Raw genomic sequence first — 17,356 nt, 5'->3', positions numbered from 1 at the left:
TCCCAAATCTATAAAATAAAGTAGAGGTAGGCAGTGTATATTAAATAATTACAATTACATTTTGGGGCAAGAATATACAGAAAAACACCAATAACTATTTTGGGCATGCTTGTTGCTTTGGCGCCACATTTTAAATTTCATATTTGTTAAAAAATTCGGAACAGCAAAACCCTATGGACCGTTTGTTCAACCGACGCACAGTAGCGCCTCTCGAACAAAAGCCGTTGCAAAAATCGAAAAAGTCGTTGTAAAAACGATTTTAACCATACTTATTTGACAGGAAATTTCCCATGGATTCAGAATCTGCTGTAAAATCAATTTTCGGATATTTTTTTAGAAGATATGAGCATTCAAAGTTAAACTTTGCTTCCATTTTTGCTTTAAATAATAGACACATTCGTGAACTGTAACCCAATCTAAAAATAAGGGGAATTGGGTTAGGGCTTGCACAGGTAAATCGCTACCTGCCAGGTGTCCATTTTTTTTCACTTTTTTCTGGCTAAAGTAGTCACTATACACACTATAACTACGACCTTTGTGGATCTATTCTGGACCAAAATCAACTTACATCTGCTGCGTCGAGCTGCGTCCCCAGAAATGCAACAGCATAAACCAAAACTACTCAGGGTTAAATATACCAAAATACCGACTCAGCTTTATACTAACCAAAAAATATACTAACTGTAGCGCGTGGCGGTTACTCTTTGAAATAAAAAAATTTTTTTTTCAGTTTTCAAATTATTTTTATCTGAGCAAATACATAAAAATAAAAAAATTAAATAAAAAATATTTTTAAAAAATTGCCTTCATTGAAAAAAATATGTTTTTCACTTTGACACCCTATAAAAAGGCGAGTAAGTGGGCGTGGCACATTTTGCAGTACATATGTAAATTACAACAATTACCTGTCAAATGGCGTTTAAATTATGTAGTTATCTTGTTTTGTTCAAAAGTTATGATTTTTGCAAAGTAAAATAAGAAAAGGCGCTACTGTGCGACGGTTGATACGCTTTGACGGTGTGTGGGAAGACCCTATTAAAAAATGATACAAATTGATCAAATTTGAAAGAATTTAGCATGTTCTAAAACAAATTTTGAAATATTCGAATGGGAATTCGAGCAAACACAATTCTTAATTATTTTGGTGAAAAATATCACACAAAAGGTTATGTTTTGTTTTTATAACAACTTCTAAAACAGATGCATTATGTTATAGCTTTTGCTATCTAAAGCCTAGTACTCTGAAGCCTAGTACTCTGACGAGAAAAACCCGCTGTCTAAATTATACAGCGGAATCGCTCTTTATTTCGCTACCGAGCTAGTGTGACCAAAAAAAATTAAGAAAAATCCTGAAATGCCATGAAAATGTAATGCTTGCAAACAAATATTCAAAAAAAATATTAAAAATATTAATAAATATGGCATTAAAATGTCCTTTGTGGGTTAAATTCCATATTATGGGCTTCCGCTTGACAGCCCCTATCAATGCCGCATTTTTCCTTCAACTTTCCCTCCATTAGGGGTGTCTAAATAAATCAAATGAATTATTTAAATAGCGCTATACCAGCTGTTTACTATCTTGATCTGGCAACGCCATTCAATTTTCGCAGGCTTCATTTTCGTCGTCAGAGTACCGGAAAAAACGACGTGGCTAAAAGTTCTTCTTTTTTCGACACCGTTTTTTTTATATGGTTTTTTTTATAAATTTATACAGCGGATTTTTCTCGTCAGAGTATTAGGCTTAACATTCAAAAAATGCAAGACTAGAAATAAAATGCTTATTTGTTTTTATAATTTACCTGAAAAGAACAAAACAACATTAAAAGTACGGTGGATTAAAATTCAATTTAAAAAAACTACTTAATATTTTTCGAGTGCGAATGCATTACATTTTTGTAATAACTTGAAAACGAGCAATTGACCAAATTCACCAAAAACAATTAGGTCTGTTCTAGTTTCCACTCGGAAGTAAATTTGATAACATTTGCGGATTTCCCTTTAATATAAGCAAATTTCCCTTGCTGATTTAAGGATATGTTGTTAAATTTCTATTAAATTCTCAAATAATTTGTTTTGTTTTTCAAACAAACAACAAACAAACTCACCTGGAGTTTTAGTGTTGGCTGCCGGCTTTAAGGTTTTGTCAAATCGTTTTCAGAAGGTTGAATATTATTTCAAATCACTAAAACTGCCAAGTGACTCCATTTCTTATTCGTTTCCAGACCCTGCAAGCCCCCTTATGCATGCTGCTGCCTTCAATGACGCGTTGTTGGTGTTGGATGCCACCAAGTTGGTTCCTCCCGCGGTCACTATTTCAGCGCCGGCTTTTACTAGCAATGCCTTCCAACAGTCTACAATTTCTGGAGCTCCCCAACGTTGTCCAGTGCCCTTAGCTGGCGTTGCTCCTAAAAAGCTGATTTTTGTTTCCCTCTCCAATCCAGGTGCTTCCGAAAGCAATGTTAAGACCCATTTCAGCAACAAATTTAATGTTTCTGGTACCGAGTTAAGTGTCTTCAAGGTAAATTTTAAGCAAAAACGTGATACATCTTCGTTTAAAATTGCAATTTCTGACGTACTATTTTCTAAGGCTCTTGATTCTTCAGTGTGGCCTGAGCATGCAATTGTTCACGAATTCGTTAACAAAAGTAATCCTCGCGCTCGCGGGCCTCAAACTCCTTCAACTAGGCCTCCAAAAAACGAATGGATTATTTTGTTCTTCACTATCAGCAAGCTTAGTAGGCTGCACGTCAATAGTGTCTCTTTCGATGCCAATGTTATTGTCTTTACAGAAACATGGTTCAACTCCTCTGTGTCTGACTGTGAAATTTTTTAGGGAACTATACCATCTGTAGACGAGGTTGTCCAATACGGACTGACGGTGGTGTTCTCATCGTGGTTAAATCCATCTTGTTTCTAAAATCATTTCTGAAATTGACACTGATTTAGAGTTTGTGGCGGTTCGTATCCAAGTTCACGATTATTCTATCTATGTTACATGTTCGTATATTTCATCCAGGTGTCGGACACTTAATTCAAGAAATTAATTCTTTCCTTGGTGTTAATGACCACCTTATTGTCATGGGTGATTTTAATCTACTCTCCATTCCTTGGATACCCCTACCTTATTCTAATGTGTTTGTTCCCACCTCACCCTACGATTTAAATCATGGTCTCATTGACCTCTTATTGGGACAGTTAATTTCATTAGGAACTGCAGAATCATTGTCTTAGCCCTTATCTTTGTCTCAGAGTTTGCCAATGCCTGCGTCACTAGAATTGACCCTCTTTCTAGTCCTGAGGACGCTTATCATCCCACTTTGGAGGTAATCCTTGAAGCTTCCACCCCAGTACTATCGTGTCTACTACGTTTCGTTGCTTTCGAAAAGCTAATTTTACAGAATTTAACCTCCACTTATCCTGAACAGATTGGACTTTCTAGACGTTTCTATAACATTGTGTACTTAGTTTTTGATATGTATGTTCCTTCATTTCCCTTGCCAGATGTTTCTCGTAAGCCCTCTTGGTTTTTGGTCGGCTTTCTTATTTAAAACATTTTTAATTCAGATTGTTTAAGAAGTATAGTAAAACTGGTCTCCAAATCGACCATTCGAGATATTTAAGTGCTTGTTCAAATTTTTTAACACACAATTTTGAAAGCTACAGAAATCACTTAAATCGGTGCAAAATTGAGTTTCAGGCTAATCTAAAACCATTTTACGCTTTCGTAAATTTAAAACGGAAATCTCAACAATTTCAGAATTCTTCCAGACCTCACAAATTAATTTTGATATTAACTTAGAGTATTATTTTCCACCTCTGCATTCCAATTGCATTTTTATGCCTGTCATCAGCGAAGATTCTGTTCTTCATAATCTCTGAACAATCAAACTTTCCTTCTCCTCTGGTCCAGATCTTGTACCTAATTTAATTTAATTTAATTTAATTTATTGGTAAATAAATTTCTAACGCTACAAGTTAAAAACTTATAAATTAGTGCGATAGTCACAACGGGTCAATTTTTAAAATTTTTATATCTGTCTTAAAGCTACACAAGATTGAAATACATGTATATCTTATTCTAACAATTTGCATGTCCTTATGTTATAATTGAAAATTTATTTTATGTCTAGTTTATGTTTTCATTCCTATAAAACTGTATTAAATTATTCTTAAATTGCGGTGTGCTTGATTTTAAATTTTGAGGAAGTTCATTCCACAAGCGAATAGAGTGGAAGTAGAAGACGAAAGATTATGACGAAAATTAATTAGATTTTTGGTTCTTGCTGATGTTCCAAATTTTAATTTTTCAAAAAGATAACTGGGTTCTGTGGTATTTATTACCTTATAAGAATAAGATTTCTGGTACTGCTCCAATTTTTAAAGTTAAATCCGCATATGCTATTGGCCATTGCCTTAATGGGTTTACCTCGTTTAATATTGAATATGTGTCTTGCAAGGTTGTTAAATGCAACGTTTAATTTGTGTTGGGAGGCAGCATCACAGTTCCCGAAAATGTATATCCCATAACTTAGAGAAGGTATGAGATACGCCTTTGCAATCATAAGCATATCAGACGATGGGTACTTTTGTGTCATATAGAGTTGCCTAAGTAGGCCGTATATTTTCCCGGATACCCTTATTACATGTGCACTCCATGAAAGGTTATTAGTCATGGTAATACCTAGATTAACAACTTGCTCAACATACTCAATACAGCCATTGTTAATACGAAGTCTAGGAAGATTTGGAATATTTGACGATCTTTTACTAACAATTAAACATTTACATTTTGACGGATTAAGGGAGAGTCCATTCATGTTTGCCCACTTACTAATATTTGACAATTCAAGGTTACATACATCTACACAGTCAAAAATTCTAGCAACAGGACAACTAACGTACATTTGAACATCGTCAGCATACATGTGAAGATTACCATTGGTTAATACATTCGGGAGGTGATTCACGTACATAGAAAACAGTAGTGGACCAAGAACAGAGCCTTGAGGTACACCTCTCGTCAAAATCATATCGTCAGATGGTCCAGTGTCAGTGATCACAGCTTGCGATCTGCCATATAAATATGACGAAATTAATTTAACAGCAGTGTCCGCGAATGAGAAGAACTTTGAAAGCTTCGTACATAAAATTTCGTGGTTAACCGTGTCAAAGGCTTTGCTAAAGTCCAAAAGAGTTAATAACGTTACATGTTTGTCATCAAGTTTTTTTCTAATGCTCTCAGTTATATCTATTATTGCAGTGGTACAGCTTCTAAATTGGTTATTGCACATTAGGGTGTTTTGTCTCAGAAACCAGTTGATCTGTTTGGCCAATAGTTGCTCAAAGACTTTGAATAGAAATGGCAGTATGGAGATATCCAGACATAGCGATGTATTAGCTTGCAGGTCGTGGAGCTTCTGCATGCTATTAATTCGCATTATCTCTGCGTCGGCTCCCTCGTATTGGGTGACATGTACGACCGCCCGTCGTGTAAACACCCAGTGCAGACGCTTAAGCTTTTTAAGCGCATGGCCTCTTTGAAGGTAGCGTAGTTCTCTCTTGAATGCTGCTCATTTAAGTAGAGCGCTGCCGGGGAATTGATACCCAAAAGTTTTAGGTTTAGTGGCTGCTTAAATTCTTTACGGTATGCACCAGCCGCACGCAGCATCGCGGACTTATCTCGCACGTGTTCAAATCTAATAATAATGGCCGGATCCGGCTGGATTAGATCTCCGCGGCTTTATTCGGAAAATATCGCGGATCTTAGGCGGTGGCGTGAGTTTCAGGCTGAAGTATAGGGAGAGAATCAATGTTTTTAAATTTTCGCCTTCACCATAGGGAACTCCGTGGACTCGCAAGTCTGCCGCAATGCAGGCGTTAGCCTGAGTAGCAACCTGAGCCTCCACTTCTCCAAGACGCCCACCCAAATGTTGAGCCTCTTGAGCAGAGGCCTCCAGCTGCTACAACCGTTTCTTCAGCTGCTCCACACCGGCGACTTCTCTTTCCAGCTGGAGCACCCTTTGAGTGAGTTTTTTAATGGTCTCACTCATCACATTTACCTTTTCGCCCAGCTCTTGTAGTATGCGGCTTTCAGATATTTGAACCGCATTAGCTATAGTGGCTGAAATATGATGATGTCCAGTAATTTAGGACACGGCGCATCAGAGGGTCGATCCTTCTTTAAGTCCATGGATGTAGCTTCACGCTGGCGTTTGGGTGCTGGAGCCATTTGTTTGTGTGCGTGCGACGGATTATGCTTTGTCTTCTGTATTCTTCCTGGCCCACTTCTGTTTAAGTGCTTTATGTTCCGTTTGCTTGTTACTTTGCGCGCAGGCAAAAATTATTTTTGCACTTTTAATTATTTTTATAGTGTTTTTAAAGTGTTTTTCAATCGGTTCAGATAAAAAACTGAGTGCTCTTTGGAATTAAATGTATTTTCCACCACAATAAGTGAGATTACAAAAGATTTTAATTATTTTCAAGGAGCGGTCAAAAAATACGTCTTTCTCAGACTTTCATCGATGACTGAGAAATTGTGCCAGCTCATTATGAAGACCACTGTCTAGACTTTTTCAGTTATCACTTCAGCATTCGTTTTTCCCCAAAGTTTGGAAAGAATATTTTATTATTCCCCTTCATAAAAGGTACAGTGCATTATGAAACGCAGATCAACGTCTACAAATCTCCTTTAGTTTGTTGCTGTCATTAAAAAATAACACCAAAACCGATATTATTTTTACAGATTTCAGCAAAGCCTTTGATTCGGTGAATACTCAAAGAGTTGCATTTAAGGGTTCATTCTCAAACGTTGTTCACGGGACTTCTGGTGTTCCTCAAGGGAGCCACCTCGGTCCTCTTCTATTCTGCATTTTTATAAATGACCTGACCCAAGTTGTTTTCCATTCTTGAGTTATGATGTACGCTGATGATGTTAAACTATGTTCGCCTCTTCCGAAACCGGACTTTCCTAAGCTTTTGCAAGCTGATTTGAACAACATGTGCACTCATAATTTGATTTTTCTTATCAACTCTAAATGTAAATACAGGTCGTTTTACAGCAGAAATATTTTTAATGGCAACTATTCCATAGGGACGAGTGTTCTTGAACTTATCCATTCTGTAACGGATCTTTGCGTTCTATTTACCCACAACTTGAGCTTCATCGATCACATCGATATAAATGTATGTAAAGCTAAAGGGGTTTTTGCCCTTCTAAAACGATGCTCTAAGGAATTTGGTGATCCCTACCCCACAAAACTTTTATATGTATATATGTCTGGATCGGCCCATTCTCGAATATATACAAAGTATCAAGACCTTATTGAATCGGTACAAAAACAATTCCTTTTATTGCCTCTTCGGGGTTTAGACTGGGACCGCCTTCCTCCTTATGCCAATAGACTACGCCTTTTGGACATGTCCTCTCTTAAGGATCGTCGGACCTGCCACGGCGTGATTTCCTTCATAAACTAATCAACGGACATATTTTCTGATAGCTTCTGAGGTAAATACATTTCTGAGTTCCATCAAGGCAATTACGTTACTTTCGGCCTATAGCTTTGGATATTTGTAAAACAAATTTTGAGGCACATGATCCTTTTCGCGTTTTATGTTCGCTTTACAACGACCTGTACTTTTTGTTGTATATAACCCTTTTATGGCCACTGTTGCCTATAGGCAACATTGACTTTAAATTTAAATTTCGGTTACGATTCAAAATTTTTGTGAACTTTTATTTATGGGGGATTCCCCTTATTAATGTTCTTTCATTTTTGGTTATTTTTGCGAATGCAGCTGCAGCGTGTGCTCAGTTAGCACTAATTATTCGAAGCGACCACAGCTGCCGAAAAATTTTGCCAAAAAGTGTCCGTGAAAAAAGTGCGATTAACTAAAATTAGTGACAAATATTAAAAAAATAAGTACGTACACATCTTTAAAATAGGTAAGACTGTGATAAAAGTATAAAGTTGGGCTTGAAAATTGTTTTATAAAGAGTGTGGATGGACAAATGTTGCCTATAGACAACATTGCAGTAAGGACATACCAAAGGACTTAGAGTATCGAAAATCAAAATGAACGCTAATTGGGGCTCCTATTAATCATTTATGGCGTTAAATATTTTCTATGTGTTCCCAGTTTAATTTGGGCATGAAAGGGTTAATAATGTCCTTAGATTTTAATAAAACCAATATCTTAAGACAACTATCCTTGCCTTTGGCCACCTGATGTGAGTCGGAGCAAATCATTAAAAATCACTCCTCATCCGGTCAGAGGTAAGGATATAGATTTATAAAGGCACGTATTTGTTATTTCTTAATATTAAAAAAAAATAAATAAAAAAATTTCAACCGGCCGCTCTCAAAGGGTTTGCTTTGTCTAAGATAAGCTAATAAGGGGCTGATCAAATTTTGGGCCGCTGTAGTCTTATAGATAGTAATGAAGCACTAATTTAATTTATAAAATCGAAGGTATAAGCATTTACGGCTGAGAATAAACATTTTGAAATATTTTTAATTTCAATCAGCTGTTCTGGTGGCAAAATGCTCAAGAGTAGAGTTGCCGAGGTTCCTGTTGCATAACATTTAGTTTAGTTTGTAGATTGAAATTGCTGGTATTTTAAACAAAAACGTTTTTCATATACTATAAACTAATAGCCGATCTTTTAATTGTAAAATAACATAAAAAGTAATTGTTTGAAATTAATCCTAAATATATGCCTTTTTTTTGGAACGCTGACAACCCTTAAATGGTCCCTTTCAATTTGCAATAGTGTTGAAGGTTATTTTAAAATCAAGTATATTAGCTTTAGGTAATTCAGTTATGTAATAATGTTCCTAAAACCATTTACAAGATCGCATTGTATTTTAAAATAATTAATTTCTTGGTTTGCGAATCTGAGTCCGTTGGCCAAATGGCAGTCGGAACGTTTCCGAGCTATTTCGCTGGGAAGTTAAGAGAATCCGTAAAGATTTTTAGGAAGTGAAAGCTAGAACAGGTAAGGGAACCGGCCTGTATAAGTTTCAAATGTTGTAAACTAAAATAAAACATTGGCACATGTCGAGAGATTACTGCATCCCTTTATACACTTTTCATATTGACTTTTTGGGTGCGTAAAATTCCACAAAAAAACTACAACACATCTTATCAGTTGTGTTTATTTTGCTGGTAATACTCGACGAAATTGACATCTGCGAACGAAGTAATAACCAGACTGCTTATCCAAAGTATGTGTTTGGCAGCCCTGCAACTATCATCCCCGATAAAGGCTCCACAATTAACTTACAAGACTTTATAAAACTTGGTTTCCTGCAAAATATTGACGATATCATAAAGACGACTACATGAATTACTCGTGTAAACCGTAAGGTCGAGAGATTGATCGCCACAATAAGCTGAACATCGACGATCCGGCAAAGTGGTACCAGCATGTGGACAAAGACTAGCAGTCCATTAATGCGCCATTTGCATAATGCATCGGAACTACACCGTTTTAGCTTTAACAAAGCTCTAAAATGAGAACCAAAGAAGGCATCAAGCTCCAGGATTTAATACACATAGAGGCATATACTGACGAGAGCAGTAATTTGAGAGCTAAAGCCAAACCTCAGATCTCAAAAGGTACAAAATGAAAACAAGCAAGCTAACACGTTTGCTGTGGGTGATAGTTTCGCTATTAAAGAGACTCAATTTGGCTGTGGCCTCAACGTAAGACCAAAATATAATACTTGGGCCCATATAAGACAGTCAAATCCAAAGGTAATACGAGGCCAGCTATATAAATTTCATGCCAGTCAAAAAGGCGCAATAGGCATAGATCCATGATTTGACTCCTGTGACGAAGTTTACACTATTCTTTTGAAACACATCGATTATATTTTTTCAAAATTTTGTTGACCAAAGCGCAAAGGTTTTTTTTTTTTTGAGCGATCCTCAAGATGTGCGGGGTCCAACGAAACAAACCTTTTTTACGGCCAGGTGTTCATGCAATATCAAATGTATAATGATGGAAGAAATGCCCAAGGATGCCTCTATATCACTGTGTGTCACATGCAATCTTGCATTATCGGTTCACGCACGGCAGCATTGTTCTCTAGCACAACGATTGTTTTTGGACCACCTTCACTACAGTGCTATAAGATGCTATTATCGCCATATAAAGATTAAAATTAATCGATGCAATCTTGTCGTGATAATCTACGTCAAAGGTTGTGAAAAATAATTGCACGAAAACGTTCTCGATTTAATTCTTTTTTTTTTTTTAAGATGAGCATTCAAAGTTGAACTTTTGTTCTTTGAGTTCTTGCACTATATAAAAAAAATTCCTTCAGGTAATATTACACAAAAACTTCATAACCAGGCGTCATGGTTTTTTAGAATCATAGATATTTTCATAGACTGTAAACCAACCTAAAGCCTAGTACTCTGACGAGAGAAACCCGCTGTCTAAACCAGACAGCGGAATCGCTGTTTAATTCGCTACCGAGCTAGTGTGACCAAAAAAAATTAAGGAAAAGCCTGAAACGCCGCGAAAATTTACTTTTTATGGCGCTTAAGGATTTTCTTTGGTCACACTGACAGCCCCTATCAATGCCAGCCAATTCCTTCAACTTTCCCTCCATTTGGGGTGTCTAAATAAATCAAATAAATTATTTAGACAGCGCGATATCAGCTGTTTACTATCTTGATCTGGCAACGCCATTCAATTTTCGCAGGCTTCATTTTCGTCGTCAGAGTACCGGAAGAAACGACGTGGCTAAAAGTTCTTCTTCTTCTTTTTTCGACACCGTTATTTTTATATGGAGTTTGGCCGCTGTCTAAATTTATACAGCGGATTTTTCTCGTCAGAGTACTAGGCTTAAAACTAAAAACGGCAAATTGCTTGCTACCTGCAATATTTTCATATACTTTTGATAAAGCAGTTTTGACTAAAGCCTAGTACTCTGACGAGAAAAACCCGCTGTCTAAATTAGACAGCGGAATCGCTGTTTATTTCGCTACCGAGCTAGTGTGACCAAAAAAATTAAGGAAATTCCATGAAAATGTACTTTTTATGGCGTTTAAGGATTTTCCTTGGTCACACTGGACAGCTGTTTGTAAACAAATATTCAAAAAAAATATTAAAAATATTAATAAATATGGCATTAAAATGTCCTTTGTGGGTTAAATTCCTTATTATGGGCTTCCCCTTGACAGCCCCTATCAATGCCACCTTTTTCTTTCAACTTTCCCTCAATTAGGGGTGTCTAAATAAATCAAATGAATTATTTAGACAGCGCGATATCAGCTGTTTACTATCTTGATGTGGCAACGCCATTCAATTTTCGCAGGCTTCATTTTCGTCGTCAGAGTACCGAAAAAAACGACGTGTCTAAAAGTTCTTCTTCTTTTTTTTTCGACACCGTTTTTTTTATATGGAGTTTGGCCGCTGTCTAAATTTATACAGCGGTTTTTTCTCGTCAGAGTACTAGGCTTTACTGTAGAATTTCCATTTATTCTTTTTTTACGATCGATAGATGTAGAGAAATATCTAACTTAATCTGTAAAACTCTAAATATAAATATAACGTGTAATATATATATTTATAATTTTTATTATTATATTATTAGCCCTTAGGTTTATTTTTTAATAATATGATAAAAAAAATAATTACCAAAAAAGATGTTCATACTTGTTTGTCTTATAAATTTCACTTTGATACCCGGAAACATATTCATATTCACTCTTCGACTTGGGTTGAGTACTTGAAACGCTGTTCCACACTTGACGAAGATTATAGAGCGAAAGCATGTGCGGGATGGCGAATACTTGATGCATCTAAGCAAATTATTTTTTACATTTGTAAAACATTTGTCTAACAAATGCTTTTAAAAAAGCTACAATGGTATATCGCGTTTTTGTTGTTGTTTTTATTGAGTTTAAAGTTATGTAACACAGATATTCAAGAAAAGTTTCATAAAAACCCTTATAGTCGTATATATTATTAATTCTGCTTTTAAGATTCTTATTGCCAGTTATATAAATGCAAATAATCAATCAATTAATTAAGTAATGCAAATATTTTAAAACTTAATAATATCGCGAGTTTTGCTCTTCACCTTGTTGTAAAGTTTGTACTCGTATTCTGCCACGTTGCGGCAGTTCGGAAATTTTCCCGCCATTCCGGATATTACTATATCATCGCCATCTGAATCCGGATAAGATCTTGAATATTTCTTGTTCTTTTTTGACTCCATTTTTCAAAATTCGTTGTAAGTTCTTGCCACCCGTATATAATAAACCTTTTTTGTTTCTTTTAAAACTGATTAATTTCACAAAAATATCGACTGAACGAATTGAAAATCAGATAGCAACTAGGTGTCCAATATTTTTTACAGTGCTTTTATACTTACTCGGTACAATATTGCCTACATTATCAACTCAAAATTTAAATTAATCACAAGTACTTTGACCACAAACACCTTAAGGTAATTAAAAGCGTTCAATTGTATAAATAGGCCGATTCATGTTAATTTAATGATCAATTTATAAAACATGCCTCTTAGCATGCTCTTCAATAGAAAAATATATATACCGATGAGAAAAACACGTATCTTTGATAACCCGACGTACTATAAACTTTATGAAATTGAACTTGTTTAAAAAGTTTCTTTATTTTATAATTTACATATGTACAGATAATTTTTATTTAATTCCTAACAAATTTAGATATAATTTTTTTTAATGAGATCATTATTTTTATCTTATGTTATAATGGGCCAGTTTAAACCCTACCTGTAACATTGTTTCTTTATAGTACGAGAAAAAAACATTAACAGGGACCCGGACTCGCTGTCAAATTTTATTGACTAGATAATAATAGCCGCACTTTAAACCACAATTCGATGCGTTAAGAACATTCGGTGATAAATAGTCATCGAATAAATAACATGATGGGTAAAATCCCGATATGGTTTACTGAAAGTTTATCTAGTGATTATATTTTCGGTTAGAAAGTTAAGAAAGATTTTGCCAATTTTACAGATGTGTGAGGAGGACAAGTAGCCCCTATACATAAAGAAGAAAACAAAACACACGATACAAAACTATGTAAATAACAATTTTAAAAAATATAAGTTTAGACACGTATATTTAAGATAAATATACCATAGTTACGTAGATTTAAGCATACGATACGATAGTTAGGATTTCCAGCCACCCACCTGTACTCCCATCACAATTGGAAGGCGTACGGATTGCCAACGCAATTAAATTCACATGGACACACACACACCAGTTTTGAAAGAAAATTAATATCGGCGTAGTAAGGTAAGGTGGGTCAGTCTGCCTTGCCAAAACCCCTTATGGCAATTCCACCAACGAAACAGTTATTTGTTTTGCGGCTTTCCTCTGATCAAACATCGATAGATGTTATAGCCTTTATCCAAAGCAAAATAAAAGCCGATTAAGAAAAAATGAAGGTGGACAAATTTAAATTTTCTTATCCTAGGAACATTTCTTCTTTCAAGATAAAAGTTCCTGACGAACTCTTTGACATACTATGCCTGACCAGAGCAAGTGGTTGTCAAAGAGTTCGAAGGAAAGAAAAAGAAAAAGCGGACAATAGGAATTACTCTCCCTAGGCCCAATTTGCCCAGTGAATTGCCTTCTACGTCTGTCAATTCCGTCCCAAAAAACTAACAAACTCCCATGGTATCTCCTATCAGAATGCAAGAGGTTTACGCAGTAAGCTTCCTAAATTTTATTATCATTTTATTCGTTTCGCCAAGCTTTGAGTCGGACGTGCTTTATATCGCTCTACATTTATTCAAAGTTTTCTTAGTGAAATCCTATTAATCAAAACCCAAATTTTTGGCAAGTGGTCGGTGTTTCCGTGAACTTCATAATCAATAAACAACCGGACCTTTGTAAATAAAGTCTGTGACTTTATCGTCGTAAAACAATTTCGGTTTTACAATTGCCTTGCCTTCCTATTCTTGTGCATTGTGTTTACCGCTTATCGCCGCATCGCCTTGTGTTGTTGTTGGCGCTAGCTAAATCAATAACACAAATTTCTTATTTTTTGGCGCTTAGATAAAAGCTTTTATTTGTGCGCTCTTCGCTTTCTGTTTTGATCGGTCTGTTCGCCGCGAAACTTAAACAATTTTTTTTTTTTCAAAAATAAATTAATCCAATTCGTAATTTACTTGGATAGAGTATTTTTTTATTCCAATAATGGCTACGTGTTGTTTCTCGAACGCCCAAAAAATTTCTTCGCGGCATGTCACTGTCTACTGCTGGCTCTGCGATAATATCGCTCACATTGGATGCGCCGATCTGGGGCAAAATGGATCGCGTATCACCGACCGCATTCGTGAAAATCCTGGATTGGACTGGACGTGCCCGAGCTGCCTGCATATCAAATCCGATATGCGGGTCTTCATGAGGCAGACTCACCTGGAGTTTCAGTCGTTGGCGGTCGGCTTTAAGGAGTTGTCAACTCGCTTCCAGAAGGCGGAACACCATTTCAAGTCGCTAAAACTGCTAAACCCTGAATGCCCCCTTATGCAGTTCACCCCACGTGCCAAGCCTGCAGCCGTGGATAACGGCTCTGGTGATGATGCAGCATCGATCACAACTTCTATGGTTGAAGATCTTGTCAGGCCGTTGGATCAGCAGCCTGTCAACGTTGTCCAGGCGTCCACGTTGCACGCTGCAGCCTCTGCTGAAGTTGTTGCACCAGTCCCCATTCTCGGACGGGGCGAAGCCACCATGCTCCCGGTTCAGCAGCCTGTCTACACCGATCAGGCATCCACGTCGCGTGCTGCTGCCATCAACGACGCGTCGGTGGTGTCAAATGCCAACCCAGTGGCTCCACCGGTCCACGTTGCCAAACGTGGACCGGTGCCTTTGGCTGGTGTTGCTCCGAAAAAACAGATTTTTGTTTCCCGCCTCAATCCAGGTGCTTCTGAGGGCTACGTTAAGACCCACTTGAGCAGCAAATTGAATGTTTCTGTTACTGAATTTAGTGTCTCCAAGTTCAATTTCAAGCAAAGACGCGATATATCTTCGTTTAAAAATACAATTTCTGACCTACTATTTTCTAAGGCTCTTGATCCTTCTGTGTGGCCTGAGCATGCAATTTTTCATGAATTCGAACACAAAAGTACCCCTCGTGCTCGCGGGCCTCAAACTCCTTCAATTAGGCCTCCAAAAAACTAATAGACTCTTTTGTTCTTCACTATCAGAATGTTCGTAGTTTACTTGGCAAGCTCAGTAGGCTGCACGTCAATAGTGTCTCTTTCGATGCCAATGTTATTGTCTTTACAGAAACATGGTTCAACTCCTCTATGTCTGACTCTGAGATTTTTTCAGGGAACTATACCATCTTTAGACGTGATCGTCCTATACGGACAGGCGGTGGTGTTCTCATTGCGGTTAAATCCGATCTGGTTTCCAATATCATTTCTAAAACTGACACTGATATAGAGTTTGTGGCGGTTCGCATCCAGGTTTATGATTATTCTATCTACGTTTCATGCTCGTATATTCCACCTAGGTCTGATACCGATATTTATATGCAGCATTTATCCTTAATTCAAGAAATTCATTCTTCCCTTGGTATTAATGACCACCTTATCGTCACGGGTGATTTTAATCTGCCCTCCATTTCCTGGATGCCCTTACCTGATTCAAATGTTCTTGTCCCCACCTCACCCCACGATTTAATTCATGGTCTCATTGACCATTCATTGGGACAAGTAAATTTTGTTAGGAACTGCAGTAATAACGTCTTAGACCTCATTTTTGTCTCTGAGTTTGCCAATGCCTACGTCACTAGAATTGACCCTCTTTCTAGTCCTGAGGACGCTTATCATCCCACTTTGGAGCTAACCCTCGAAGCCTCCACTCCATTATTATTGTGTCCGGAAGCTGAGCCTGCAACGTTTCGTTGCTTTCGAAAAGCTAAGTTTACAGAAATGAAGCACCACTTATCCTTAACGGATTGGACTTTCTTGAACTCCTCAGACATTGTTAAGCGTTTCTATGAAATAATGTACTCAGTTTTTGACATGTATGTCCCTTCATTTCCCTTAACCAGAAGTTTCTCATAAGCCCCCTTGGTTTTCTCGTCGGCTTTCTTATCTAAAAAATCTGAAATCCAGACTGTTTAAAAAGTACAGCAAATCTGGTCTTCAAGTCGACCATTCGAGATATTTAACCGCTCGTACAAATTTCCTAGCACACAATTCTGAATGCTACAGAAACCACTTAAATCGGTGCAAAATTGAGTTTCAGGCTAACCCGAAGCAATTTTACGCTTTTATAAACTCGAAACGGAAATCTCAACAATTTCCTTCATGTCTTCATTTCGATAATGCCTCCGCTTCCAATGAGCCTGATATCGCGAACCTGTTCGCAAAATTCTTCCAGACTACATACTCACAAACTAATTTTGATAACAACTCAGAGAATTCTTTTCCACTCCCGCACTCCAATTGCATTTTTATGCCTGTAATCAGCGAAGATGATGTTCTTCATAATCTCAGAGCAATCAAACTTTCCTTTTCCTCTGTACCAGACCATTCGAGATATTTAACCGCTCGTACAAATTTCCTAGCACACAATTCTGAATGCTACAGAAACCACAGGTTCTTGTACCTAGCTGCGTTCTGAGAAATTGTGCCAGCTCATTATGTAGACCACTGTCTAGACTTTTTCAGTTATCACTTCAGCATTCGTTTTTCCCCAAAGTTTGGAAAGAATCGTTTATCATTTCGCTTCATAAAAAGGGCAGTAAATCTAATATTGAACACTATAGAGGTATAGCAAAACTTAGTGCGATTCCCAAATTATTCGAATTTCTAATTACTACTCAGCTTCAGCACCAATGTAGCTCAATAATGTCCCCCTCACAGCATGGCTTCATGAAACGTAAATCAACGTCTACAAATCTCCTTGAGTTTGTTGCTGTCATTAGAAACGCGTTTAAAAATAACACCCAAACCGATGTTATCTTTACAGATTTCAGCAAAGCTTTCGATTCGGTGAATCATCAATTACTGCTGAAGAAACTTTGTCTGTTGGGTTTTCCGGTAACGTTGATCAAGTGGATTTCTATTTATTTGTCGAACTTTACTCAAAGAGTTGCATTCAAAGGTTCATTCTCAAACCTTGTTCACGTGACTTCTGGTGTTCCTCAAGGGAGCCACCTCGGTCCTCTTCTATTTGGCATTTTTATAAATGATCTGCCCCAAGTTATTCTCCACTCTTACGTCTTGATGTATGCTGATGACGTAAAACTATGTTTGCCTCTTGTTAATCCTGACTCTGCTCAGCTTTTGCAAGCTGATTTAAACAACATGTTGTCCTGGTGCAC

General features: G+C 37.0%; 2 protein-coding genes across 2 annotated transcripts in view; one reads left to right on the top strand and one right to left on the bottom strand.

Moving 5' to 3' along the window:
* FASN3 (Fatty acid synthase 3) overlaps window positions 1–12,332 on the bottom strand; it is a 51,480-nt gene extending 39,148 nt beyond the window's left edge. The window contains exon 1 of the mRNA XM_070285274.1: window positions 12,096–12,332. Coding sequence (XP_070141375.1) covers window positions 12,096–12,233 — 138 coding nt within the window. The 5' untranslated portion in view covers window positions 12,234–12,332. The remainder of the gene's footprint in view (window positions 1–12,095) is intronic.
* Window positions 12,333–14,211: 1,879 nt separating this feature from the next.
* LOC138928423 (uncharacterized) lies at window positions 14,212–15,334 on the top strand. Its single transcript, XM_070285495.1, has 2 exons — window positions 14,212–15,014; window positions 15,307–15,334. The coding sequence occupies exons 1-2, from the start codon at window positions 14,212–14,214 to the stop codon at window positions 15,332–15,334; spliced, it is 831 nt and encodes a 276-aa protein (XP_070141596.1).
* The last annotated feature ends 2,022 nt before the right edge of the window (window positions 15,335–17,356 follow it).

This window comes from Drosophila kikkawai, chromosome 3L, assembly GCF_030179895.1.
Source record: "Drosophila kikkawai strain 14028-0561.14 chromosome 3L, DkikHiC1v2, whole genome shotgun sequence".
Taxonomy (NCBI): Eukaryota; Metazoa; Arthropoda; class Insecta; order Diptera; family Drosophilidae; genus Drosophila; species Drosophila kikkawai.
The sequence above is the reverse complement of the archived record's forward strand: the minus strand, read 5'-3'. Positions and strand labels throughout refer to the sequence as shown.